We start from the raw sequence: 14,964 nt of genomic DNA, 5'->3' as shown, positions 1-14,964 counted from the left end.
GATGACTTGAACAGCTTTCAGCAATAGTCAGAAAATTGGCAACTGTATTTTAATGCAGCAAAATTCAAGGTCTTACATTTGGGGAATAGCAACTTCAAAATAACTTATACACTTGGTGGGATTGAATTAAAAACAGTAGAGGAAGAAAGAAATCTGGGGGTTATGAAAAATATGAGCAGTTATAATGTTCTGTGAGAAGTGTAAACAGGTGGCCAGGCAAGCCTATGATGTCCTGTTGATGATTTATTGAACAATAACTGGTCATAATCCCACTATATAAGGCAGCTGTAAAAATGCACTTGAAATAATGTGTCTAACTATGGAGACTTTATGTAAAAAGAGAATTGAGCTTTTTAAAAGGGTCCAAAGATGGGAAACCTAAATGTGAGATTGGCAAAAGGGTGACCGTAAGAGGAAAGAATAAATGTTCTTCTTTATACTCCGGCACGACCACCAGGTCAGTGGAGTTTACAATAAATCAATCAGTAGAAATGTTAATCGTATCTAGCAGTCATGGGCTTGAACCCCGGTCCACTCAAAGAGCATGTGCTACTGCACTCGCTCTCCTGACCACTCGGCTACGTCAGTCCTAAAACTTCAATTATGTAGATCACAGAGCCAGGCACCTTAAAGGGGGACTCGATTGAGGTCTGTAAGTTTTTGAGAGGGGATATCAAAATGATTGATTGTGAAATTTTTACTGTTTTAAAAGTTTCCAGAACTAGAGGTCATAAATGCAAATTATGGGGGGAAAAGGGTTAGACATCAATGAAGGGATAGCGGTAGATGGACAACTGCAGGGTAATGAGAGGTGCCAGCTCCAGGTCAGATCATTACCTAGTGATTGCAGATATATTATTCAAATACTAGAATAAGGGGCAAGTGAGACCTAATACAATCAGTAAAGACAATAGGGTAGTACAAGAAAATATTGCTTATAAACTGGAACTACTATCTCTAGACAGTATTAAAGATCTTTACCAGAGAAGACTCCAGAACCATCTATCTCACATTTGAGAAATACAAGAGGTGAATATCTTATATAACAGCATTAAAATCACCATACACAAGGCTGCTAACAAAGCACTAGGCCTAATAGATCACAAGTATAAACAAAAGTATTGGTGGAATGAGGAGGTAGTGAGTTTGGTGAAAGAAAAGAAACAAGCCTATAACAAATTGTTGATGAATAAAAATCAGGAAAATGGAGAAGAATACAAAAGGTGCAATAGGAGGAACACAGTCATCTGAAGTGCTGAGAAGCTTGAGAGCACTGAAAACAAGTGAATCTTGATCAAATAAGAACGTTATAGATATGCTTACATGGGAAAATCATTATAATAACCTCCTAAACAAAAGACAATCTCAATATCAGAGCATAATTACCTCTCCACCAGTAGATAAAATGGAGATAGAAATTACAAAACACCAAGTTCTTGACTGCAAAAACATAAGGACAAAAATCTCTGGGTGCTGGGAACATAGTGATGGTGCTAATTAAATATGGACCACCAAATATATTTTCGATCTGATAGCACAACTGAATAACAGATGTATACAGCTAAGGAAAACTCCAAATGAATGGAAAGTAAGTTATATTTCATCCATATATAAAAAGGGAAATAAGCTGGATCTGGGGAACTATAGAGGCTTAAGTATTTATTGCACTATGTTCAGACTATACTCTAAAGTGGTTTGGTTAAAATTATGAGAGGAGGTTAAAGATAAGATAAGTGAAGAACAAAGTGGATTCAGATCACTCTTGTAGAGATGGACTACCTACTTTGGAGTGCTAGGGTTTCTAGGTTAGAGAGGATAACGAATGAGGATATAAAAAGATGTATTCACGCAGATGAAGATATTATAGAATAAATAGAAAATAGGAGGTTGAGATGGTTTGGACATCTGCTATGCATGAATGAAGAGAAATGGCCTAAAATTATATATGAGTGAATACCACTAGAGAAGAGAATGTGAGGACATCCAAGAAAAACATGGAAGGTAGCTGCACTATCAGCCATGAGAAAGAGAAATTTGAAAGCTGAAGATGCCCAGGTCCAGTGATTCTGGAAAATAGGAATGACAAGGTGGTGATCTGCCATATTAAGTCGAAAATAGATAGATAGAAGAGGGCCAGACTGGATTGTAGGAAGTTTTCTTTTAACCAGTGAGTTGTTGATTACTGGAACAAGTTGCCTCCACAGGTAATTAAGGCTGATAGTTTAAAGAAATTCAGCGTTAGTAGTAGTAGTAGTGGCATATGATTCAAGAAAGCATGTGTATGAGCTTATGCAGCATCAGCCAAAAAAAAAAATCACAACATTCCCTCCAAATGCCTGTCCAGTTCCTCCTTAAATTTATTCAAACTATCAACTTCCACATGAGAGGGCGCTGAATCTCTTTAAAAGTTACAGCTGACAGTTACAGGCTCCGCAAAAACGATAAGTGTTTGCCTTTTATTTACATGATTGTTATTTTATATTGTACTTAATACGTAGTCATATAGTTATAGTTATGCTGGTTATTTTTTATTTTTAATTTAGATAAAGAGTTTTTGTGGATTTTACTTACGATAGGTAAAACCGTTATTTCGTTCCATTTTGTAGCCATTGTTTTTGGATATAGTGGTAGGGAATTCAAATTTTTTAATTGAGGTAGCTAGGTAGCTCTAACGCATAATTATATAGTAATACGCTTCACTGTTTCTATTTAATAGTTTCTATTCAAATACTATTGATATTTAATTTATTGATTTTATTAATTTAAACTACCATGCCCCAGACTAGAGCAGCAAAGCAACGGGCACAAAGTGGCAGGAGTGCTGTGAATCGGGGGAGAACTGAGGGGGGCAATTCTCCAACGCATCACAGCCTAAAAAAATGTGCAACTTGTGAAATGTTTGCCGAACTCTCTGGAACGGAACATGATATTGCCATGGGGGATGTCTTTGTGTGTGCGCGATGTAAGGAGTGTAAGGAAATCAGGCGACAACTCAGCGTTGTTATGGGCCTATATGAGAGTTTGAAGGACAGGGTGGATGCCCTCGAAAGATCTAAATTGAGGGGCCCATCAGGCTCTCAGCTGCCCACCTCAACGCCAGAGCTCACTCCTGGGCATCGGGCAACACGGCGGCAATCTCCAAAGCAGAATGCGCTGGTCCCAAAGGAACTAGTTATTGTTGGTGACTCTATTGTCAGGGAGACGGGGAATATATTTTGTAAAAAGGATAGGTGGAACAGGACCAGGGTATGTCTGCCAGGGGCAAAGGTTGATGACGTTGTAGAGCGGATATCATCTTTCAAGGGCACAAAAGGTGATATAGTTGTACACGTTGGTACTAATGATATTAAGAGTAGGAGACCGGCGGAATTACTCAAGTACAGGTCACTGTTGAAAAAAAGCCGTGAAATAGGGTTGAATTTGAAAGTGTCTGCAATTCTGCCCAGACACGATAGGAGGGAGTACATGATGAGAGCCTTGTCGATCAATTCGGCCCTGGAAAGATTGTGCAAGGCTCAAGGGGTAGAATTTTTTTCAGCCTGGACTGTACTTGTTAACAGGAGAGATTGCTTCTACAGGGATGGGATACACTTAAATAGAAAGGGTGCAAGAATATTTGCTGATGCTATCGAGGCAGTGTTAGGTGGGTCGGAAAACTGCTAGTTTGGGGGGATACAAAGACTAATAGTTTAACAGTAACCGCAGGCAGAGGTGAAGGTGATTCTTGCACAACTTCTATTAGAATAAGAAGCGACCTGGAGCGAGGGGTGTTGGGGGTTTCAGGGACGGATGGCAGTCATCATGGAATAGTTGGGTATATGGGATGTGTTAGGGTAACAGGGAATAGGCATAGGAGCATGTATGCTTGCATGTATACCAATGCTAGAAGTATAGTAAATAAATTTGATGAATTTGAAGTGTTGGTCAAGACATCAAAGGCGGATATTGTTGGGATAGCAGAGACGTGGTGTCACAAAGATATAAGGAATGCAGAACTGGAATTTGGGGAGTACAATGTGTACAGAAAGGATAGACAGGACAGAAAGGGAGGGGGTGTTATGCTGTTAATTAAGAAAAACATAAAATCAAAGGAAGTGCACCCAGTTAATATAGATGAACAGTGCTCTGTTGAGTCAGTTTGGTGTGAGATAAGCACTGCGAAAGGAAAAATAAGAGTAGGAGTGTGTTATAGGCCTAATGACTTGAATGAGTACAATGAACAATTGTACAGAGAAATAGAGTGGGCCAGTAAATCAGAATGTCTTATAATGGGGGATTTTAACTTCCCAGATATTGACTGGAACTTGTGGGTTGGTCACTCACACACTAGTCAGACTTTTGTGGAGTTATTGGATGATTGTTTTCTGCAGCAGCATGTTCGAGAGGCAACCAGAGAAAGTAACACTCTTGATCTGGTTATCAGCAGTGATCATTCGTGTATTAAGAATTTGCAGATAAAGGAACCACTAGGTGGCAGTGATCACAGTGTGCTGAAGTGGGATTTACTCAAAGAGGTAACTACCGTCAGGGGTAAAGGAAAGGGTTTTTGCTTCCGTAAAGGGGAGTACAGTGGTCTCAGACAGTTTTTAAATTCTGTACAGTGGGATCAACTGACGATGTTACAAACAGTAAATTCTAAGTGGGAAGCATTCAAAGAATTAATCGTGGAAGCTACTAGACTTTATATACCGATTAAGAAATATCGTTTAAGGTTTAGGCCTAAATGGTTATCAAATGAACTAATGAGACTCGTGACAGAGAAGAAAAATGCATGGGATGCATATAAATTATCAGGTGACGCAGAAGCCTGTGGCAGATATAAGCTAGTCTGTAATCAGGTCACAAAGGAGGTTCGGCAGGCAAAGGCGGATTACGAGAAATCTTTGGCAAAAGATGCTAAGAAAAACAGCAAGGATTTCTTTACTTATATAAACTCTAAAAGGAAGAGGATGAATATGATTGGACCACATGACATCGATGGTTCGACTGTTGATGATCCTGCTCAGATAGCAAACAAACTGAATGAGTATTTTGCATCTACATTCACACGTGAGGAATTATTACAATTTGAAAATGGAAGAAGGTTATCAAATTGTAGCAGTGTGCTTAATGATTTTGTAATAACTGAGAGCAAAGTGGAGGAGAAATTGTTGAAGTTAAACATAAGAAAGGCACCTGGGGTGGATGGGATCTATCCAGTTATTTTAAAGGAGGCGGCAAAGCAACTAAGCAAACCCTTAGCCATAATTATGAGAGCATCCTTGGACTCAGGGGAGGTTCCCACGGACTGGAGATGTGCAAATGTGTCCCCAATTCACAAAGGTGGATCGAAGGGTGACACGAGTAATTACAGACCAGTTAGTTTAACTTCTGTTCCGGGTAAAATAATGGAGTCGCTGGTTAAAGATGCATTGCAGGATCATCTAGACAAGACTGCAGCGATAACTCAAACACAGCATGGGTTTGTTAAGGGAAAGTCTTGTCTGACAAATTTGATTGGTTATTATGATGTGGTCACAAAGGAACTGGATGCAAAAAATAATTTTGATATCATATACTTGGATTTCAGGAAAGCTTTTGACACTGTTGCGCATGGAAGACTACTGTACAAATTGGAGCAGAATGGTATTAAGGGTAAGTTGCTACAATGGATAAAAGGATGGTTAAGTGGGAGAAGACAGAGGGTGGTAATCAATGGGTGCTGCTCTTCGTGGACTAATGTTATTAGTGGAGTCCCACAGGGTTCGGTGTTGGGTCCACTGTTGTTTTGTGTATTTATCAATGATATTGATGAAGGTATATCAGGCTTAATGTCGAAGTTTGCAGATGACACAAAGGTTGGCAGGGTTGTTAATGACAGTAATGGCAGTGTGCTACTGCAACAGGATCTAGATAATTTGGGCAGATGGGCTAAGAAGTGGCAACTGAAGTTCAACCTTGACAAATGCAAAGTACTGCATATGGGTAGAAATAACCCCAGAGAAACGTACCAACTGTGTGGTACTACACTTAAGGTGGTAGAAAATGAAAAAGACCTGGGAGTAATTGTGCAGTCAGATATGAAGTTTTCTGAGCAGTGCAGACAGGCTGCTAGGGCGGGTCATGGGGTTTTGTCAATGATATATAGGAATTTTGCTAGCAGGGAAAAGGAGGTGATTGTCCCTCTGTATAAGGCAATGGTCAGGCCACGCCTTGAGTACTGCGTACAGGTCTGGAGGCCTCATTTTAGGAAGGATGTAGATTTGCTTGAGCGTGTACAGAGAAGAGCAACACGATTGGTGAGGGGAATGAAGGGATTCTCTTACCAAGAGAGGCTTAAGTTCTGCAAATTGCAGTGGCTGGAGACTAGGCACCTGCGCGGTGATCTGATTGAGGTCTATAAGGCCTTGAATGGGTTGAGCACGCTGAATTCTGATGGGATCCTTCCACTTGTTCAGATTACCAACCTACGGGGACATAAGTTCAAATTAAGAAAGGACAGATGTAGAATAGATGTGCGGAAATTTGCCTTTAGCCAGCGGGTGGTTAATTGCTGGAACAAACTTCCATCTGTCGTTGTAGAAGTTGATAGGTTAAATAAATTTAAGGAGGAACTGGACAGGCATTTGGAGGGAGTGGTGTGATATTTTTTTTTTTTTTTTTTTGGCTGATGCTGCATAAGCTCCTACACTTGCTTTCTTGCATCATGTGCCACTACTACTACTACTACTACTACTACTACTACAATGACAGATGGAAGTTTGTTCCAGCAATTAACCACCTGCTGGCTAAAGGCAAATTTCTGCACATCTATTCAACATCTGTCTTTTCTTAATTTGAATTTATGCCCCCTTAGATTCATAATCTGAACAAGTGGAAGGATCCCGTCAGAATTCAGCGTGCTCAACCCATTCAAGGCTTTATACACCTCAATCAGATCATCACGCAGGTGCCTAGTCTCCAGCCACTGCAATTTGCAGAACTTAAGCTTCTGTTGGTAAGAGGATCCCTTCAGTCCCCCTCACCAATCTTGTTGCCCTTCTCTGTACATGCTCAAGCAAATCTACATCTTTTCTAAAATGAGGCCTCCAGACCTGTATGCAGTACTCAAGGCGTGGCCTGACCATTGCCTTATAGCCAGCGGGTGGTTAATCTTATACAGAGGGATAATTACTTCCTTTTCCCTGCTAGCAAAATTCCTATATATCATTGACAAAACCCCCACGGCCTGGCCTGGCAGCCTGTCTGCATTGCTCAGAAAACTTCATATCTGCCTGCACAATTACTCCCAGGTCTTTTTCATTTTCTACCACCTTAAGTGTAGTACCACACAGTTGGTACGTTTCTCTGGGGTTACTTCTACCCATATGCAGTACTTTGCATTTGTCAAGGTCAAACTTCAGTTGCCGCTTCTTAGCCCATCTGCCCAAATTATCTACATCCTGTTGCAGTAGCACACTGCCATTACTGTCATTAACAACGCTGCCAACCTTTGTATCATCTGCAAACTTCGACATTAAGCCTGACATACCTTCATCAATATCATTGATAAATATACAAAACAACAGTGGACCCAACACCGAACCCTGTGGGACTCCACTAATAACTTTAGTCCACGAAGAACAGCACCCATTGATTACCACTCTCTGTCTTCTCCCACTTAACCATCCTTTTATCCATTGTAGCAACTTACCCTTAATACCATTCTGCTCCAATTTGTACAATAGTCTTTCATGTGCAACAGTGTCAAAAGATTTCCTGAAATCCAAATATATGATATCAAATTATTTTTTGCATCCAGTTCCTTTGTAACCACATCATAATATCCTATCAAATTTGTCAGACAAGACTTTCCCTTAACAAACCCATGCTGTGTCTGAATTATTGCTGCAGTCTTGTCTAGATGATCCTGCAATGCATCTTTAACCAGTGACTCCATTATTTTACCCAGAACAGAAGTTAAACTAACTGGTCTGTAATTACTTGTGTCACCCTTCAATCCCCCTTTGTGAGTTGGGGATACATTTGCACATCTCCAGTCCGTGGGAACTTCCCCTGAGTCCAAGGATGCTCTCATAATTATGGCTAAGGGTTTGCTTAGTTGCTTTGCCACCTCCTTTAATAAAACTGGATAGATCCCATCCACCCCAGGTGCTTTTCTTATGTTTAACTTCAACAATTTCTCCTCCACTTTGCTCTCACTTATTGCAAAATCATTAAGTATCATGCTACAATTTGATAACCTTCTGCCATTTTCAAACCTTAATAATTCCTCATGTGTGAATGTAGAAGCAAAATAGTCATTCAGTTTATTTGCTATCTGAGCAGGATCATCAACAGTCGAACCATCAATGTGAAGTGGACTAATCAGATTCATCCCCTTCCTCTTAGAGTTTATATAAGTAAAGAAATCCTTGCTGTTTTTCTTAGCATCTCTTGCCAAGGATTTCTCATAATCTGCCTTCACCTGCCTAATCTCTCCTTTGTGACCTGATTACAGACTAGCTTATATCTGCCATAGGCTTCTGAGTCACTTGATAATTTATATGCATCCCATGCATTTTTTTTCCCTGTTACAAGTCTCATTAGTTCATCTGACATCCATTTAGGCTTGAACCTTGAACAATTTTTCTTAATTGGTATGAAAAGCTTAGTAGCTTCCAAGGTTAATTTGTTGAATGCTTCCCACTTAGAATTTACTGTTGATAACATCGTCAGTTTATCCCACTGTACAGAATTTAAAAACTTTCTGAGACACCACTGTACTCACCTTTACGGAAGCAAAAACCCTTTCCTTTCCTTTACCTCTGATGGTAATTATATCTTTAAGTAAATCTCACATCAGTACACTGTGATCACTGCCACCTAGTGGTTCCTATATCTGCAAATTTTTAATACACGAATGATCACTGCTGATAACCAGATCAAGAGTATTACCCTCTCTGGTTGCCTCTCAAACATGCTGCTGCAGGAAACAGTCATCCAATAAATCCACAAAAGTCTGAGTAGTGTGTGAGTGACCAACCCACAAGTTCCAGTCAATATCTAGGAAGTTAAAATCCCTCATTATAAGACATTCTGATTTACTGGCCCCACTGTATTTCTCTGTATAATTGTTCATTGTACTCATCCGAGTCATTAGGCCTATAACACACTCCTACTCTTATTTTTGCTTTCGCAGTGCTTATGTCACACCAAACTGACTCAACAGTGCACTGTTCATCTATATCAACTGGGTGCACCTCTTTTGATTTTATGTTTTTCTTAATTAACAGCATAACACCTCCTCCCTTTCTATCCTGTCTATCCTTTCTGTACACATTGTACTCCCCAAATTCCAGTTCTGCATTACTTATATCTGTGTGACACCACATCTCTGCTATCCCAACAATATCTGCCTTTGATGTCTTGACCAACACTTCAAATTCATCAAATTTATTTACTATACTTCTAGCATTGGTATACATGCAAGCATACATGCTCCTATTCCTAGTTACCTAACACATTCCATATACCCACCTCTTTCAGGATGACTGCCATCCGTCCCTGAAATCCCCAACACCACTCGCTCCAGGTCGCTACTTATTCTAATGGAAGTTGTGCAAGAATCACCTTCACTTCTGCCTTTGGCTACTGTTAAACTATTAGTCCTTGTATCCCCCCAAGCTATCAGTTTTCTGACTCACCTAACATCAGCAAATAGCATCAGCAAATATTCTTGCACCTCTATTTAATTCTCTATTTAAGTGTATTCCATTCCTGTAGAAGCAGTCTCTCTCTCCTGTTAACAAGTATAGACCAGACTGAAAAAAATTCTATCCCTTGAGCCTTGCATAATCATTCCAGGGCCGAATTGATCGACAAGGCTCTCATCATATACCCCCTCCTATCGTGTCTGGGCAGAATTACAGACACTTTTAAATTCAACCCTAATTCTCGGTTTTTGTTCAACAGTGACCTGTACTTGATCAGTGCAGAAGCAAAATAGTCATTCAGTCTCCTGGGTTTATTCATTATCTAGAAAGATCTTGTCACATTCTGATTGCTTTTGATAAGAAGGTCATCCCTCCTCTATTTATTCTGCAGTTTTATCTACCATAATGGAATTAAGCATGCTCTATTTGAAGGTACCGAAGAGAGGATGCTCAATCACCACATTTTGACACTATGCCTCGAGATGTTATATCTTCACTGCTTCTGATATAAGAGTGATTAAGATGTAAAAATTAGTAATTTTTTAAAAAATATTTTAGACTTCTAGAATATTTTTAAAATATTTTAAAAGTCCTGCATATACTAATGTATCAATACACAGAGTGAATTGATACATTAGGATATGCAGTTTGCATTGTATTATTTGTCTTAAGTTATTTAATTAGCCATTTATTTCATGCTTTTTATGAAGTGTTTCTTTTTTGCTATTTTTATGAGATTTTTTCCTTCTATATTAGTTATTTTTACTATTTTTATTTTGATTCAATTTTTAAAATCTTATATATATATAAGCTAAAAGTTCAATTCAGTGTATCTGTATATCAATAATTAGCTACAAAATCATTATTGTACATTGTATTCTAGATTATATATTTATATTATATTATTGCTAATTATATGTTTATTTCTAAGGTATGGCAATGTAGACCAACACAGGCTATCTTAGTCTTTATGAGTTCTTTTGGCCTTACAGGTAGCTGTATACTGTTATGCCTAGGTTTAAATACACTTTCAGTACCTATATAGTACATATTATACTCTTACTATAATAATTATATATATATACATATAAATTTTTTTTTTTTAATAGTGGATAGCAGTGACTCAGGAGTTGGTACTACTCCGGTCTCAGTAGCAGCTTACCAGAATGCAGAAATATCTCAAGTAACAAATTCTCCTCACTGTAGCTTTTCTACCACAGAAGGCAGTTATGATGAAAGTAATCCTGATCACTCAGATAGTGAAAGATCTGCAGTATTTGAAGGTACAGTTATTTGACAGAGGTGAACATATGTACCACAAATGCTTAATTTTTTTTAACTTTACTCTGTTTTAGTATTATTATTGGCAGCATGATTCAAGAAACAAAGCTTATACCACCAGTCAAAAAAATAACACCTATGGTCCATCTCTCTAACTTTAGACTTTCTAGAAACGTTTTTATATAGCAACCATATCACCGCATTAGCAAAGGCACATAATGCAAGAAATCAAGCTTAGGTAGCATCAGCCAAAAAAGAAAACACATTTCACCCATCCACTCGCTCCAAATGTTTGTCAAGTTTTGCAATGAATCTACTTAAGCTATCGACTTCTACAATGACAGATGGAAGTTTATTCCCGCAATCAACCACCCGCTGGCTAAAGGCAAACTTCCGCACATCTATCCTACAACCGTCTTTCGTCAATTTTAATTTATGCCCTCTCAGGCGATTATTCTGATCAAGAGGAAGAATCCCATCAGCATTGAGCATGCTCAAACCATTCAAGCCTTTAACACCTCAATCAGACCACCTCGCAGGTGCCTAGTCTCAAGACACTAATTTGCAAAACTTAAGCCTTTCTTCGTAAGAGCAACCCTTCATTCCATTGACTAATCTTGTTGCTCTTCTCTGTATTCGATCCAAAAGCTCTACATCCTTCTTAAAATGAGGCCTCCAGACCTGTATACAGTACTGAAGTTGTGGTCTGACCATTGCCTTATACAAGGGGATAATCATCTCCTTATCCCTTCAAGAAAAATTCCTGTATATCATTGACAAGACACCATTAGCTACTCTTGCTGACCGTCTGAACTGCTCAGAAAACTTCATATCTGCCTGCACAATTACCCCCAGGTCCTTTTCATTCTCTACCACTCTCAGTGAGGTACCGCAGAGTTGATACGTTACTCTGGGATTACTGCTTCCCATATGTAGTACTTTGACAAATGTAATGTTAAACTTCATTTGCCACCTCTCAGACCATCTGCTCAACTTTTATAGATCCTGTTGCAGCAGTGTACTGTCATTAGTGTCATTAACAACCCTGCCAACCTTTGTATCGTCTGCAAATTTGGACATTAAGCTTTATATATCATCATCACTATCATTTATCAATACAGAAAACAACAATGGACCCAACACTGAACCCCAAAGGACTCCACTAATACATTAGTCCACGAAGAGCAGTGTCCATTGATTACAACTTTCTGTATTCTCCCACTCAACCATCCCTTTATCCATAGCGGCAATTTGCCTCCAATGCCATACTGCTCCGATTTGTGCAGCAGTCTTCCATCTGCAACAGAATCAAAAGCTTTTCTAAGATTCAAATACATGATATCAAAGTTATTCTTTGCATCCAGTTCCTTTGTGACTACATCATAGTATCCAATAAAATTAGCATTAGAATCAGCAGAGGCATACGATGCAAAAAAGCAAGCTTATGCAGCATCAGCTAAAAAAAAAAAAATACGATTTCATCCCTCCAATCATTCCAAATACCTCTCCAGCTCAGCCTTACATTTATTTAGGCTATCAACTTCCACAACAAAAGATGGAAATCTGTTCCACCAATCAACTACCCGCTGGCTAAAGGCAAACTTCTGCACATCCATCCTACAACTGTTTTTCCTCAATTTGAATTTATGCCCTCTCGGGTGATTATTCTGAGCAAAAGGAAGAATCCGATCAGCATTGAGCATGCTCAATGCTGATGGGATCAAACCATTCAAGGCTTTATACACCTGAATCAGATCACCTCGCAGTTGCCTAGTCTCCAAACACTATAACCTGCAAAACTTAAGCCTTTCTTCGTAAGAGCAACCCTTTCTTCCATTCACTAATCTTGTTGCCCTTCTCTGTACTCGTTCCATCATCTCTACATCCTTCTTAAAATGAGGCCTCTAGACCTGTATACAGTACTCAAGGTGTAGCCTGAACATTACCTTATAAAAGGGGATAATCACCATCTTATCCCTGAAAGAAAAATTCCTTTATATCGTTGACAAGACACCATGGGCTACTCTTGCCGACCATTTGCACTGCTCAGAAAACTTCATATCTTTCTGCACAATAACCCCCAGGTCCTTTTCATTCACAGAGTTGATACATAATCTGGGGTTACTGCTTCTCATATGTAGAACTTTGAATTTGTCAATGTTAAACTTCATTTGCCACCTCTCAGCACATCTGCTGACCTTTTCTAGATCCTGTTGCAGCAGCATATTGTCATTAGTGTCATTAACAGACTTTGTATTGTCTGCAGACATTTGTATCGTCTGCAAACGTGAACATTAAGCCTGATATACCATCATCAATATCATTTATAAATACAGAAAACAACAATGGACCCAACACTGAACCCTGAGGGGCTCCACTAATAACATTAGTCCACAAAGAGCAGTGTCCATTGATTACTACTCTGTCTTCTCCCACTCAACCATCCCTTTATCCATAGCAGCAATTTGCCTCCAATGCCATACTGCTCCAATTTGTACAGCAGTCTTCCATATGCAACAGTATCAAAAGCCTTTCTAAATCCAAATATATGATATCAAAGTTATTTTCTGCATCCATTTGCTTTGTGACCACATCATAGTATCCAATCAAATTGTCAGACAAGACTTCCCCTTAACAAAACCATGCTGTGTCCAGGCTATAACTGAAGTCTTGTCTAGATGATCCTGCAGTGCTTCTTTAACCAGTGCCTCCATGAGTTTCCCCATAACAGAAGTTAAACTAACAGGTCTATAATTACTTATGTCGCCCGTTTGATCCTCCTTTGTGATTTAAGGTCTCAAATGCACATCTCCAGTCCATGGGTGCCTCCTCTTAGTCCAAGGAAGCTCTCATAATTATGGCCAAGGGTTTGCTGCCTCCTTTAATATAACTGGATAGATCTCATCCACCCCAGGTGCCTTTTTTATGTTTATCCTCGACAATTTCTCCTCCACTTTACTCTCAGTTATTACAAAATCATCTAGCTCACTGCCAAAGTTTACTTCACCTATGGCATTCCCCTTCCTGAATAACTCCTCATGTGTGAATGTAGATGCAAAATACTCATTTAGTTTGTTATCCACCTGAGCAGGATCCTGAACTGTTGAACCATCAATATTCAGTGGACCAATCTGATTCATCTCTTTCCTTCTAGAGTTTACATAGGTAAAGAACTCTTTTCTGTTTTTCTTTGCATCCTTTGCCAAGGATTTCTCATAATCTGCCTTTGCCTGCCTAATCTCATTTGTGACTTGATTATAGATCAGCTTATATCTATCATAAGCCTTAGTGTCACCCATTAATTTATATGTATCCCGTGCATTTTTCTTCTCTTCCACAAGTCTCGTTAGTTCATCTGCCATCCATTTAGGCTTGAACCTTGAACAATTTTTCTTAATTGGTATGAAAAGCTTAGTAGCTTCCAAGATTAATTTGTTGAATGCTTCCCATTTTGAATTTTCTGTTGGTAACATCATCAGTTCATCCCACTGTATAGAATTTAAATACTCTCTCAGACCTCCATAGTCTCCTTTATGAAAGCAAACACCCTTCCTTTTACCCCTAATGGTAGTTATCTCTTTGAGTAAATCCCACTTCGGCACACACTGATTACTGCCACCTAGTAGCTCCTTTATCTGCAGATTCTTAATGTATGAAGAATCACTACTGATAATCAAATCAATAGTATTACTCCCTCTAATTGCCTCCTGAACATGATGATGTATAAAACAGTCATCCACAAAAGCCTTGCTAGTGTGTGTGAGTGACCAACCCACAAATTCCAGTCAATATCGGGGAAATTAAAATCCCTCATTAAAAAGACTCTCTGATTTACTGGCCCACTCTATTTCCCTGTACAGTTTTTTATTATACTCATCAGACTCATTAGGCCTATAACACACTCCTACTCTCAATTTTGATTTCCCAGTGCTTATGTAACACTAAACTGACTCCACACTGCACTGTTCTGTAATAGAGAAAGGAAATGAATATAAAACACCATTATACC

At 39.0% G+C, this 14,964-nt stretch overlaps 1 protein-coding gene across 1 annotated transcript in view; it reads left to right on the top strand.

Annotated features, from left to right (window-relative positions):
* The window catches only part of LOC150089119 (rabphilin-3A-like), a 251,552-nt gene that overhangs the window by 57,505 nt on the left and 179,083 nt on the right, over positions 1-14,964 (top strand). The window contains exon 6 of the mRNA XM_090388013.1: positions 10,784-10,957. Coding sequence (XP_090244139.1) covers positions 10,784-10,957 — 174 coding nt within the window. The remainder of the gene's footprint in view (positions 1-10,783; positions 10,958-14,964) is intronic.

Source organism: Mastigoproctus giganteus, chromosome 2 (genome assembly GCF_048544385.1).
Source record: "Mastigoproctus giganteus isolate SK-2022 chromosome 2, ASM4854438v1, whole genome shotgun sequence".
Taxonomy (NCBI): domain Eukaryota; kingdom Metazoa; phylum Arthropoda; class Arachnida; order Uropygi; family Thelyphonidae; genus Mastigoproctus; species Mastigoproctus giganteus.
The sequence above is the reverse complement of the archived record's forward strand: the minus strand, read 5'-3'. Positions and strand labels throughout refer to the sequence as shown.